The sequence below is a fragment of the Rhinolophus sinicus genome, chromosome 14, assembly GCF_057876585.1.
Source record: "Rhinolophus sinicus isolate RSI-liver-muscle chromosome 14, RSI-T2T, whole genome shotgun sequence".
NCBI lineage: Eukaryota > Metazoa > Chordata > Mammalia > Chiroptera > Rhinolophidae > Rhinolophus > Rhinolophus sinicus.
Window position 1 is genome coordinate 78,032,133 of NC_142514.1, and position 13,359 is coordinate 78,045,491.

General features: G+C 39.3%; 1 protein-coding gene across 3 annotated transcripts in view; it reads left to right on the forward strand.

Moving 5' to 3' along the window:
* LOC141572141 (nuclear pore complex protein Nup153-like) overlaps nucleotides 1-12,455 on the forward strand; it is a 45,199-nt gene extending 32,744 nt beyond the window's left edge. For 2 of the 3 annotated variants that reach the window (XM_088791357.1, XM_088791358.1), the window contains 4 exons: nucleotides 4,779-5,390; nucleotides 8,144-8,440; nucleotides 9,125-9,391; nucleotides 12,017-12,455. In XM_088791357.1, coding sequence (XP_088647483.1) covers nucleotides 4,779-5,390; nucleotides 8,144-8,440; nucleotides 9,125-9,391; nucleotides 12,017-12,099 — 1,259 coding nt within the window. In that variant the 3' untranslated portion in view covers nucleotides 12,100-12,455. The remainder of the gene's footprint in view (nucleotides 1-4,778; nucleotides 5,391-8,143; nucleotides 8,441-9,124; nucleotides 9,392-12,016) is intronic. The other variant, XM_088791359.1, reaches the window with a different exon arrangement.
* Nucleotides 12,456-13,359: the final 904 nt, after the last annotated feature.

Sequence of the window (13,359 nt, forward strand, 5' to 3'; positions counted from 1 at the left end):
CTCCCTTGTAAGTAATGGGTTATCTTTCTCTTGGCTTTTGGAATCTTTCCTTGTCTTTAACCTTTGCCTTTTTTATTCTGCTGTGTCTGGGTTTGGGTTTCCTCTTTTTTGGAGTTCTCTGTGCCTCCTGGTCTTGTATATCTATTTCCTTCACCAGGTTAGGAAAGGTTTTAGTCATTATTTCTTCAAATAGGTTCTTGACCCCTTGCTCCCCCTTTTTCCCCTCTGGTGCTCTTATGATGTAAATGTTGTTAACACTTGATGTTATCTCACCGGTCCCATAAAAAATCTTTGTTTTTTGTTGTGGTTGTTCTGATTGGGTGTTTTCTGCTTCATGGTCTTCTACATTGCTGATTCAGTTGTCTGCTTCATTTGATCTGTGCTTGATTCCTGCTAGTGTAGTGTTCACTTCACTTATTGTATTTTTTATTTCTGAGTGGTTCTTTCTTATGCTTTATACGGCTGTCTTTATGCTTCTTGTATCTTTGTTGAAATTCTCACTGTGTTCCTTAAGCATTCTTACAACAAGTGTTTTAAACTCTACTCTGGAAGGTTGGTTTCTTCCATTTCATTTAGTTCAGTTTCTGGAGGTTTCTCCTGTTCTTTATTTGGGACATGTTTCTTTGTTTCTTCACTCTAGCTGCCTCTCTGTGTTTGCTTCTGTGTATTAGGTAGATCTGCTATGTCTCTCAGTCTTTTCTCGATGACCTATGTAGTATGTGTGCTGCGGTTTTATGGCACAATGTCCCCGATCACCTGTGTGTGTGTTCCAAGGTTTCCCTTGAGTGTGTTCTCCTGTTGTAGGTTAACCTGCATTGCTTTTGTTGCTTCAGTGGTTGGAACTGACTCCCAGGTTGACTGATTGTGAGGATTGGCTTTGACCATAGTGAATGAACTGCTTTCTGGTGGCTGACCACTGAGAGGGGGAATCTACGCTGTGGGCTCTGTGTCTGTTGATACCACCTCTTAGAGTGTGCCACTTGTGGGGCTAACCAGGTAATGCTCTGGTGTGGTCTGAGGCTGGTCTTGGTATGTTTTGTGTGGTGTTTCTTTACAGGGGTTCCTGTGTAGGCCCATTTCAGCATTGCCTGGTACTGGCTCGCAGTTCCCTGGTAGGATTCCCAAAGCTATATGTATTTGGCTCCTGCCAGTACTGGACTTGGAGGTGTGTGGGCATGGCTCGCTGTGAACCGAGGAGAGCTGCCAAGAGTAGTGGTCTGGGACAGCTTAGCAAAAGGCCCAGGGTCCCATAGGCCTGTTTCCATCTGCCAGCTACCCACAGGGCTCATCCTTTGAGAGAGCCTTCTTATGTGTGAAGGCTAGATAGTGTAGCAGAAGTTGAGAGTGCCGTTGGTGATGCAGCACTAGCTCTGTGTGGTGGAGATTCTACCAGATCAATGCTGTCTGAGATTTGGCTCTTTGATGGAGATTTCCAGAAAAGATGGATCCCTCCTGTAGGTAACACGTGAGGCAGTGTCCACAATGAGATAATACCTGCTGTGCCTCCAGCCCTCACTCAGAAGCCATATATCTAAGTCTTTTCCTGTATATCTCTGGCACCTCTCAAGTTGTCACCCCTCTTTGGGATACAAAGTGAATGTGTCTGTGCATAAGCCCTTTAAGAGGACATCTGGGTTTCCGCCTGCCTACTGTCTCACAGAGTGAGCCAACAGTGTCCTGGCTCTGTGGGAAGTCCTATTCCTGGCACAAGAACCCTGGGCTGGGGAAGCCCAGTATGGGGCTGGGTCACCTTCCTCTTCTGGAGGGGACCTTCTCCAGTGGGGTGTCTGTCCCAGTATTCTACCTCTATCTGTGAGCTTGGGGTCAGCCGGTTTCATGTCTCTGCCCTTCCTAGCAGTCTCAACGTGGCCTCTTCTTTATATCCTTAGCTATAGTGTTTCTGTTCAGTTAGTCTTCAGATGATTGTTGGAGTTTGTTGTTCTATAATTTATTTAGTGTGATCCTGTCATGCAGGAGGTATAGCATTTACCTAATTCGCCATCTTGGACCCTTCATAACAATGTTTTTAAGAATGATTTTTGTGGCTGTACAGCATTCCATCATGTTAGTGTTCTGTAAAGTATATAACTAGCCTCGCATTGAGCATTTATCATCCAGGTTGTCAACATAACTGAAGGATATTTTCAGTCATAGGGTGAATTTCTAGAAATGAAATAACTTGCTTAGCTGAATGTGTTTTTTAAGGTTTTTGACCAATATTGTAAATTTCTGTGTATTCGTTATATATTTCATTCAATGTATCATCCGTTTTAGCTAGTTGCCATTCCTTCTTCGGTGTTTCAGCTTGGTTTTCTTGATTCCCAGTAAAATTATTTGTGTAATAATTATAGCTTCTATTTTTTGTCTGTCGAAGGAGAGATGGACAGTGTGGGAAATAGTATTTTTACTTCCTTGTAATGGCAACTTAACCCTGTTCTTTTAAATTTGTTCACTTTCTTTGAATTACAGTGACTTTTTCCATAATGGTTTAGAATTTCATCCAAATTATCTTTGAAAGTTCTTTTTAATACACTTAACTTGAGTCCAGTGCTCTTTTTGACATAATATTTTTCATAATTAAAACAAATACAGCTCAAGATAACATTTCAGTGAAGAGTTCAAGCTGTAAGAAACAGCTAGGTGAAGATCGTGGAAGCCCTTTTAGACCTGCTATAATCTTGAAAGAAGGAAGTGTCCTAGATGTTTTAAAAAACCCTGGTGAGATAATGGCTACCTTTGAGATACTTTGAAATTTTAAATATAAACTCATGATCTTATTTAATGTCATTTTTGGTATACATTAGACTTTTTAAAAATTATGGCTAATTTCATAGGCAATTGACTCTGAATGTAGATGTAGTCAGATGTACTCATTTTGAGGGAAATATCTTAGAAACTATTTCTTTAGAATTCAAAGACTTTGCACGATAATGAAATCTCTGAGGGGAAAGATAAAAGGAGACTATGAAGCAAGTATAGAATAAGACAATGAATTACATATTAATAGAGACAGTCTAGCATAGAATAAAAATAGTAGGTAATAATTTGAAGTCAATGACTAGAAATCCTCAAATAGGAATATGTTTTCAGTATGAAAATGAAAGAGGATAGTCACAAGTTCAATTGTGATGTGTACTGTAAGAATGTAGTAGTGTTTCTAAGAGAATCTAGTAGCTCAGGGAGTTTAGGCCTAGTAGATATGTTCATATATAATTGAATAGGAATTTCAAAGTAAGGTTGACTTCTACAGCATGATTTAGAAGAATTACATTTTTTCAGTCTAGTCCTCTCATTTTATAAGTGAGTATATTGCCTGTAGAAGTTTCAGTAATTCAGGTGATTTTATGCAGATACAGTAGAACTCCTGAATGCCCATAGTAGAATGAACCAAGTAGTAGGTAAGCATCAAATTCGTATAGTTTATCTACATATAAGTTCCACTTTGCATTCATAATGCCCATTCCTCTCCCCTTTTAACTTTTTTTAAATATTAAAATTTTTGAGTCATATGTTCTTTTGAGGGGAAAAATTGGGAAAATCTGAAAAAGTGAAAGAATAGAAATCTATAATACTTTGACATGGTTAACATTTTGCCAACCTTAGGGACTCAAATTAATGGTTAACAAACTACTACACTGATCTCTTAACAGCCTTCTATGTCTTCTTCCCCTCCGCTTTTCTTTTCCTGTGGTGATAAAGGCTGAAGAAACGGGTCTCTGAATTTGTTGGTATGAGTGAAAGAAAAGTTAATTAGCTCAAAGTAAAGGATTGAAGTGTCATTCCCACAAATAAAGTGTAATTTCAGTGTATCCATTCAATGATAGCAGTTTTTGGTAGCACAAAAACTTTTTTCTTCCTGTTATTCCATGGTTCTACATAAATACCTTAGTTGTCTAAATACACCTTTTCTGGTTATACCATGTGTAACAATGTGAAAGGCTCTGAGATTATAAGTGTAGAGTCACTTGAGGCAATTCTGTTGGAATCACTGTTTGGTCACGGTGTGTACGCATGGATTTGAGTAACATGAGCTTGTGCTCATTAGGATTGACCGGGTCTTAATAATTTTCATATTGCTGGGACTTGGACTTACCAGGTGGTTTGATACATGGCTGTTGGAATTGGTTATCATATTTGTCACTGAACTGTTACTATTGTAAAGGTCTATAGAGTTTAATAGAATTAAAAATAATTCTTTCTACTCTGTTGTATTTTTAAGGGACATCTGTACCTTGACCGTATCTACACAACTCAGCTGGTTTGACCAAAAGTAGAGGATACCACAATAGTGGATTATAACTGGATAAAATTCAAAGATAAGAGATACTGGAGTTATTTTATATAGCCACTTGAAAGGAGAGACAGATGAGGGAAAAAAGCTATAAATATACTGTATGTAGATCAGACATCAGGAAGGCAAAACATAGTGTAGGAAAAATAGATGACAGTAGCATAGGTCAGTACATTACTACAAATTAAAGCCTAAACTTAGGTATTGGTTGAATTATAATAAGTAGAAACTTTGAGAGGAAGAAGGTGATATCTTATAAATAAAGCATCTGTCATAGATTTTAATTAGGTCTAAGTGTCAGTTGTTAATTATGTGATGAATAAATAGTACTCGGTGAAAACCACCTCTTGAGTAGTACATAATGGATTGTAATAAATCAGCAATAAGGTCGATATGTTTTTCTCCTAGTAATAACATTTCAGTTAATGTTTTGATAGGAAAGCCTTCCCTACCTTATTCTTTTCACTCCTCTTTCCCCCCACGGTAGGTTTCACATCACCAAAGACAGATTCTCTTGAGGCTCAGCCTACCACCACAGACGCTGTTGTATACACAAGACCAGCAATAAGTAGCTTTTCTCCTGGTGGAATGAGGCTTTCAGAAAGTTTAAAAGCTAGATCGCCGTGGCAGTGTGACATTTGTCTACTCCCGAACAAAGTTACAGACAACAAGTGCATCGCCTGTCAAGCAAGGAAATTTCCACCAAACACTTCTGCTCAGCAGATTGGAATTAGAACACCAAGTGGAAGTGGCAGAGCAACTCTTTGTGCACTGGAGACAGGTTTGGGAGACAAATTTAAACCAGTGGTAGGAACTCGGGATTGTGATACCTTCTTAGTGCAAAATCAACTGGAAGTGATAAAATGTGCAGCTAGTGAAACACTGAAATCTGCAACTGGTATTAAGCGAGTCCTTACATTGCCAGTGGCTTCAGAAAGTGCTGTAACCGTGGCCTCTTCATCTTCAGGCTGCACTGTGACCACTGGTGCCTTAAGAAAGAAATTCAAAAGGCCTGTGAGGTCTTGGCAATGTCCACTGTGCTGTTTATATAATAATGCTGAAGACGAGAAATGTGTGTCCTGTATGTGTGAAAAACCAGGTATGTTTTTAACCATTCGGAAGGATTTTGCTCATTACTTCAGTAGAAAATTTTACTTTATTCTCTGTCTAACCACTAAGAACACCTGAATATTTTAAATGTTTTGGATGAGCATTTCCTCATGCATCTTAAGTTTTCTAATCCATCCTGAGGTTAAAATGATATTCTTGGGGCTAGATTTGCAAGTTATGATAGGACAGGCTGTGTGTTAATCAGCCTACCATATATTTCCTCTTTGTATGCATTCTTATCTGAAGTTTCTTATTCTTCATGATCATTTTCATATAATATTTGTATAATTATATATAATGATATAGTGGTTTAGTACAGATACATGATGAAATGGACACTAAAAAAAACATGATATGAGCATCCTAGCATTTATGTGTAGTTTAATCTCTACAATAACACGCTCTTGAGTTATTACCTTAAAACCCTGTCTGAACACAAGGGCTGAGCCATATTTCTAATTCCTACCTGACATCTCCATGACAATGAGATTTCAGAATCTTCATTCTGAATTATCTTTCTCTTCCCACCTGACACCCTTCTCCCCTAAAAAAGAAAAAAAAATAATAATAAGGAAGCCCTGATGCATGTGGGACAGTGAAATTAATTGTGAGTTGAAGGGAGAATAAAACTTTGATTGAATTGTGAGACACAAGCAAAGGAAGCTCATACATGTATTGATGAACTTTGAACTCATCCTGTGAGTTCTACTTAAAATCTTTTTAAGTAGAGGAGTGATGTGGTCAAACTTGTATTTTGATAAGTCACTTGGTAGCTTTTTGAAGCACAGATCTGGAGGTGACAAAATTTGGAGACCAGTGGACAGATTAGGAAGTTGTGTGGATGATACAGGCAACGATAATGGTGATGTGCGCGAAGGAAATCACATAAGGGTGAGGATGTAGAATAAGGTGCAGTGGAAGACATGTTGATTCAAGCTGCTGACATTGACTTTCAGATACACGTGAGGCCTTTGGATATACTGATAATGGACCCTCGGGTCTAGAGGTACAAACCTGGGAGTCATTAGCCATGCTTTTTGAATACATCATGGGAATAAAAGTGACGGAAAGTGAGTGAGCAGAGTGAATAGGAGAAGACAGCCTGAAACTGAGGTCTGCTACCTTCAGGAAGTGGCAGCAATAAAACTTTGGAACAATTAATTTTTTAAAGGACTAGCCACACAGGAATATCATGCCACTGGTTGCTTCTTGGATGGATGGATTTAAGGGACCAAGACCAGACGTCTCAATAAGAAGACTCTTATTCAAGAAATAAGGGGAGCTTGAACTAGAATAGCAGCAGATGGCTAATCAGGAAAAGAGAATGAAGAAAGTTTCAGAAATATGTCAGGGAAGACAACCCATCTAGATGAATTAATCAGGTGAATAGTGGAAAGAGACCATGGGGTTGAAGCTCAGAAGTATGGATTGTAGGCACAAGTCAGGAAACTGTTTTGTTGGTGATTAAAATCATCCGAGCGGATGTTTGCTGGTAAGATGAGTAGTGCACCAAAGGTGGAACCTCAGGGAACAATTTTATTGGCCAGATGGAAGAGAACGTACCAATAAAACTGAGAGCTCAGGTAACAGGAAGAAGTGATAGCAGCTAGAGATAATTTAGATAAGTGGGGGTTCCAGAATGAATGGCTCCCATATAGTGACTTGAGAGTGAGCCAACGTGCTCCGTTTTCTGTCAATCATGCCATGTGACCCACCCTGTAATGTGACCAGCCCTGTCTCTACACAGTACTAGAACTGACACATTATTAGAAGAAGTTTTTCAAAAGTCTTCAGGAAGGCAGATGGATTCACGATCATCATATAACAATCAGTAGCCTTTCTCCAAATCAGCACTAAATAGTTAGACAACATATCTTATTTGTATTTTCTAACACTTCTCTTTTATATTGTGTAATAGCTATAGAACCTGTCACATGCTGACATAAAGACATATTTAACACTTGTTCCTGAGTGAGAACATTCCTCTCCCTCCCAGTTTCACCCTAATATAATTTTGGTTCGTAGAGGGATTTTTATGGAACTTGGCAAGCAGAGCTACTTCTAAAACTCATATGGAAGGGAAAATGCACAAAAAATCTTGGGGAGAGGGGCAGGCACACAGACAGATTTGACTTAGTAAGTAGCAAACCATACTGTAAAGCTACACTAATTAAAACAGTCTAGTCACAATAACTGTACAGGAAACAAATGCACATATATTTAGAATTTAATTATGTCATGAAGGTAGAGTTAAAAATTAGTGCACAGAGAATGCATTTATCAATGAATGCTGCAGAGGAAATTGGCTCTCATTTTGACCAGTTGAAGTCATAAGCCTGCCAACAGAAATTGCAAAATCAAATTGACTAAAGTAAAACCATCTGCCCCTATGTGAACTTGCTATCCAAACACAGTATTAGGTTAGGTTTCCATCTAAGGCATATGTTTATTTCTATTAATCTGAGGGATGAAGGTTTTCCTGTGTAAGACAGAAAATCCATAAGCCGTAAAGGAAGAGATGGATGTTTGTGATTATACCCACATTTAATAGAGCAGATGCCCATTTGATGAATGTGTATAAAAAAGAGTTGTTTTCTAATGAATTCTTAGATTGTAGGGTAGGAAAAAATGCTTTCTCCGATTACTTGTTAAAGATTTTTGTTTGTTTCTTAATTTCTGTTAGTCCAGAACAAGGTTCTGCAAAGCCTGATTTTAGTTTCTTGAACATTTCCTCTAATTCAGGTCCACCAGCTACTTCAGCTACTGGCAGCATATTTGGCAGTTCCACATCCTCCTCCAGGGCGGCGGTGGCTGCCTCTGTGTATGGACAGGCCAGCAGTGAGGGCAGCTCGGTCTTCAGCAACTCTGCCAGATCCATTATGTCTCAGTCTCTGCTGTTCACTAAAGAGAGCAAATCGGCAACCACCTCCAGGAAGGGTACAGCTGTTACCCCGTGTGACTCTGGTGCAGGAGGCGGCAGTAGTAATACTGCAAGGTCTGGTTTCAACTTTGGAGCTGCAACCACGCCTAGCGCTGCAGGTACTTTTACCAAAGAAAAACATACCCATGCATGTTGTGCTTGGATTGTCTTTAGTTATAAGTATGTCAACTCTTAGAAATAATGCAGCAAGTTATCACAAAATAGCATGGGTGCCCTTAGGTCATGCATATCCACGATGGTGGAGTTATTCGCCATGTGACACAATGTATATTTTGGTTCAAATTTGATATAATTAACTGTTGGAAGCAGTTTTTTCTAATCTCAGCAACAGCGTTATCTTTCGTTTTTCCATGAGTGTTGTTTGCAATGCTAGTCATAAGTAACCAGACACTGGGGTTTATTTTATTAGACATTAGACCTCATTATGCAGTATATTCATGATTACAGCATTAGCTGATTCCTGCCATGTGCTAAATTTCTGATACGAGATCAGCTGTTGTCTTAGACATATTCCTTTCATTTAAAAAATTTGACTGCGAAGGTCAGAGGTCTTGTTATAGAAGTTTTTGTTTCTATAGACTCGGTTTTATTAAATAGTGGTAGAGAGAATTGTGTTCCTGCAATTCTTAGAATCATCACTCAAAGCTTGGTAGCATTTGTTTCATGTGGTAAGAGTTTGAAATGAAGATTGAAATTTGCTTTTGAGTTAATGGAGATTTCTTGGGGATTATCTATCTCATTTTAGCTGCCGTGGTGATTTAAGTGTTTATTTGGGCCTCTAGGTTACTCGTTTATCGTGGACCGTGGACCCTCAGCACCACCGGCCAGTCCATCATTTGGTGTGAACCAGACCCCAACATTTGGACAAAGTCAAGGTGCCAGCCAGCCAAATACCCCAGGTTTTGGATTTGTATCATCTGGAACATTATTTTCTGCTGGTTCTCAGGCCATACCACCTGCTATTTGGAGAACATCAAGCAGTGGCCAGGCTGTGTTAGGACAACAGCGTGGTCAGTCTGCATTTTACTCTGGAACAGCTCCTAATTCTAGTGAGTGTGTAGTAGTGATGTGGTTTGTATCCGTACTCAGGTTTGTATGCCTCATGTACAGTTTTATTCTTTGACCTTTGAAACCATTCATGTCCTTTTTCTTTTTTTTTTCCATTGTCTCTTGTACTTGGCAGAATATAGAGGTGTGTGTTTAGTCTTACCTATGAACCACATTCCCAACTTTGACATAACTTTAAGCATTTTTAAGGCATTGAAGCATTTGATTAAAATGTAGTTATTTCTTAGTGACACCAATGTGTACTAGTAATCACATTCTCCACAACCATACCTGTCTTACTGAAGAAAGTCCTGGATAAAGTGGTGGAAAAATCATTAAGTTGATTAAATCTTGGCCCTTGAGTTCACATCCTTTTTTTAATAAACTTTTATTTTTAGAGCAGTTATGTTCACAGCAGAAGTGAGCAGAAAGTATGGAGAGGTCCCATATTCCCATTGTCCCCACATAGGCATAGTGTCCCCAACTAGCAGCATTCCTGACTAGAGCAGTGCATTAGCTACAGTTCATGAACTTATATCAAAACATCGTAATCACCCAAAGTCCCTATTGTATATTAGGATTCATTCTTGGTGTTACACATTCTGTGGGTTTTGATGAATGTACATGGACATGTGTCCACCACTATAATTTCATAGAGTAGTTTCACTGCCCTAAAAATCCTTTGTGCTCCACCTAGCCCTCCTGCCCGACCTCCTAACTCCTGGCAATCACTGATCTTCTTGCGTTGTCCAGAATCTCATACAGTTGGAATTATACAGTATTTGGCCTTTTCAGATTGGCTTCTTTCACTTGGTAATGTGCATTTAAGATTCCTCCATGTCTTTTTATGGCTTGATAGCACATTTTTTTTAGCACTGAATAATATTCTGTTCTCTGGAGGTACTATTGTTTATTATCCATTTACCTCCTGAGGGACATCTTGGTTGTATCCAAGTTTGGGCAATTATAAATAAAGCTGGTATAAACATTGAAAAATTGATTAATTAAATAATTAGCTAATTAATTAATTAAATGCAGTTATTTCTTAACTATAATTTAGGTTCTGGATTTATTCAATCCCACTTCTCCCCACCCGACTTTGGGGCACTCTAGCCTAGATTTCAGCTGTAGTGTTTTTCTGATCCTCTCTGTGATTGGATTTATCTGTGGAATTTATACCCCATTTCTAGTTCCCATGCTGGGACAGTCCAGCCACGTTGTCTCATGACACTTTCTATGTGATGTGCTCGCCTTTTCACTTGTGTCTTTCAATCTGAGGTGGGTCTCATGTATACAGCACATGTATGGTCATTTCCAGGGAAGGTTTCATGAAGAGGTAGACAGCATTGCGTTAGCAAAGTCTGTGGCTGCATATTACTGATGATACCTGTACCTGTATGCCATCTGCCAGAAACTGCCTTGAGAGTCCATTACTGAATCATCAATGAAAAAGGCAAATTAGGCAGTGAAAAATGCAGTTAAGTTTGATTTTCTCCTGTTTCTGTTCAAATTCTAGAGTTACTAAAGATTCACATCTGGAAATGGTTCTGCTGTTTTTGTAATACTGTTATATAATTATTTGGTACAGATTATGGTGACATGGATACTAAAAGAAATTCCAGCACCCTGGAATTTTATGTGTAGTTTTCTGTCTTCAATCAGAAGTTCTTGAGTGATTAGTCTAGACCCCTGGCTGAGCCATATTTCTAATTCCTACAGGACATCTCCATGACAATGAGATTTCAGAATCTTCATTCTGAATTATGTTTCTCTTCCCACCTGACACCCCTCCTCCCATAAATAAATAAATAAATAAATAAATAAATAAATAAATAAATAAATAAATAATAAGGAAACCCTGGTGCATGCAGGAAAGCGAAATTAATTGTGACTTGAAGGGAGAATAAAACTTTGAGTCAGTCATTGAATTGTGAGACACGAGCAAGGTTAGCTCATACATGTATTAATGAATTCTGAAGTTGTCCTCTGAGAGATGTATTTTGATAAATCACTTGGTGGTGTTATGGAGAATAGATTTATTTATTTTTCATAATGGAACAAAATAGAATTTTGCTAATATCCCTAAGGAAATTAGTGCATTCTATATATAAATCAGAGATTACCGACTTCTGACCGCTCTGCTCCTGAGTGCCACCATTTATTCCCTTAAATTGAGGGTCACTATTTTGGTCCAGCACCCCAAAGACATCTTTTCAAAAAATGTGAAATTTACAAAAGTATTTCTTGTATTACAGAAATGTGGGCTTATGGTGATTTTTAAAAATTGTTGTAGTATTTTTGTTATTTTGGTTTTAATAAGTTGTTTTGACACTGTTACAGTGTGAAAACTTTTTAAGTAATAAAGTTTGACTTTTGTTCTCACCTGACATGACTTAGCATGTGGGCCCAGAAATAACAAGTTTTTACTTTAACTTTGGGTCTTGCTGTGCTTGATTTTTCCTAGAACTTTCCACTTAGGGCCATCTTTCTCCCATGTACACTATAATTCCCAGGACTGGATTCCATAATAAACCAGATCCTGTGGGTCCCTTAGGAAGAGCCCCAGGGTGGGGTCCCTGAGGGTTCATGGGGACAGGAGCTTGAACTCACTGGCCTCTGCATTCCAGGGGAGCAGGATCATGACCCTTCCATGAAAGGCAGCCAGCACTTCATCCGCAGGACTCAGCAACTTTCTGCGAGGTCGCCCTGAGACAGCACCAGCCTCATCTTTCAAACATGCTGCAGCCCAGCGGGACCTCAGACCAGTGTGCAGATGCCATGTGCTTCCTGGGCCAGCTCCTTTCCCCTCCTGAGCAGGAACTAGCAAGGTGCATTGTCACCTCGGTAAATCTACAGCTTCTCACTTCTTCCAGAAAGCCACAGAACCTAAAATCCTGGATTAATGAAGTGGCGATATTTTTCTTTTCCCTTGTAATATAGACCATTGTGTAGAAACCACCACAATTTCAAACAAACTTATGCAGTTTTAATCAGTTCTTATTGTAGAATCTGGAGTCGATACCCTATTTGTGTTTCTAATAAATAATATATATTATGTATATGAAATGTGTGTCTATAGTATGTCTGTTCGGAGACAGACCAGACTGCGCATTAAAATGCAGATAATAGTGCTTCGTAGAAATTCATAAGGTAATAGACTTTGTTACAAAGTAGCTTGGGTGACCGCTGCAAAAGGAGTGTATTGCCTGAGAATGAGGTTGCAAATCTCTCTTTGCAGAAGAGGTTACAGATGCTGCTCTGTGTAACCAGAGATCCTACATAGGACTGAACGATTTTGCTGTCCACTCGTGTTTTATGTGTACATGTACTTTGACTGCAAGTTTGGTGTCATACTCCTCTTGTCCACCTGGCCAAGCGCTGCCATTCTGTCCTGTTTCCTAAGCACACTGAAAAATCTCACAGCTGTGTTCTTTGGTCTTCTACTTGGCCTGCCACCTGCTGGCTTGCCATTGGATTATTACGCCTGACAGTGACTGGGGCTCTGCCTCCAGCATTTCTGGCGCTTTGGTTCAACCCAGGATGCAGGTAGAGTGGGGAGAGCAGTATTACTGTAAAAACACAAGACATACCAAGGCTTGCATTAGGATGTGGAGGGGGTGTGGATTTCTGACTTTCTGTGGATTTGTTTTGCATTGGTAGGTTTCGCTGTGGTGGGTTTTGCTGTTGCTAGCTGACTGAAGTCTGGAAAATGCTGAAGAGGTGGAGAGAGCTATACTGTTCACGGGTGCCCACTTCACGGTATTTGCAGGAGATGATTGAATATAGATGACGCTGCTGTCCGTCTCTTCATTTGTAAAATTCTCCCAGTAATGGAGACTTTGTGGAATCACTTGTGCAGAAGTTTCTACAGAGGAACTTTATGTACCTAATCCAGAGATGCCTGTGCAGTGGGTCTGGACGTACAGCAATAAATGTGTTGTGAGAGTGGCAGCATGCGTGTAGCCTGCTG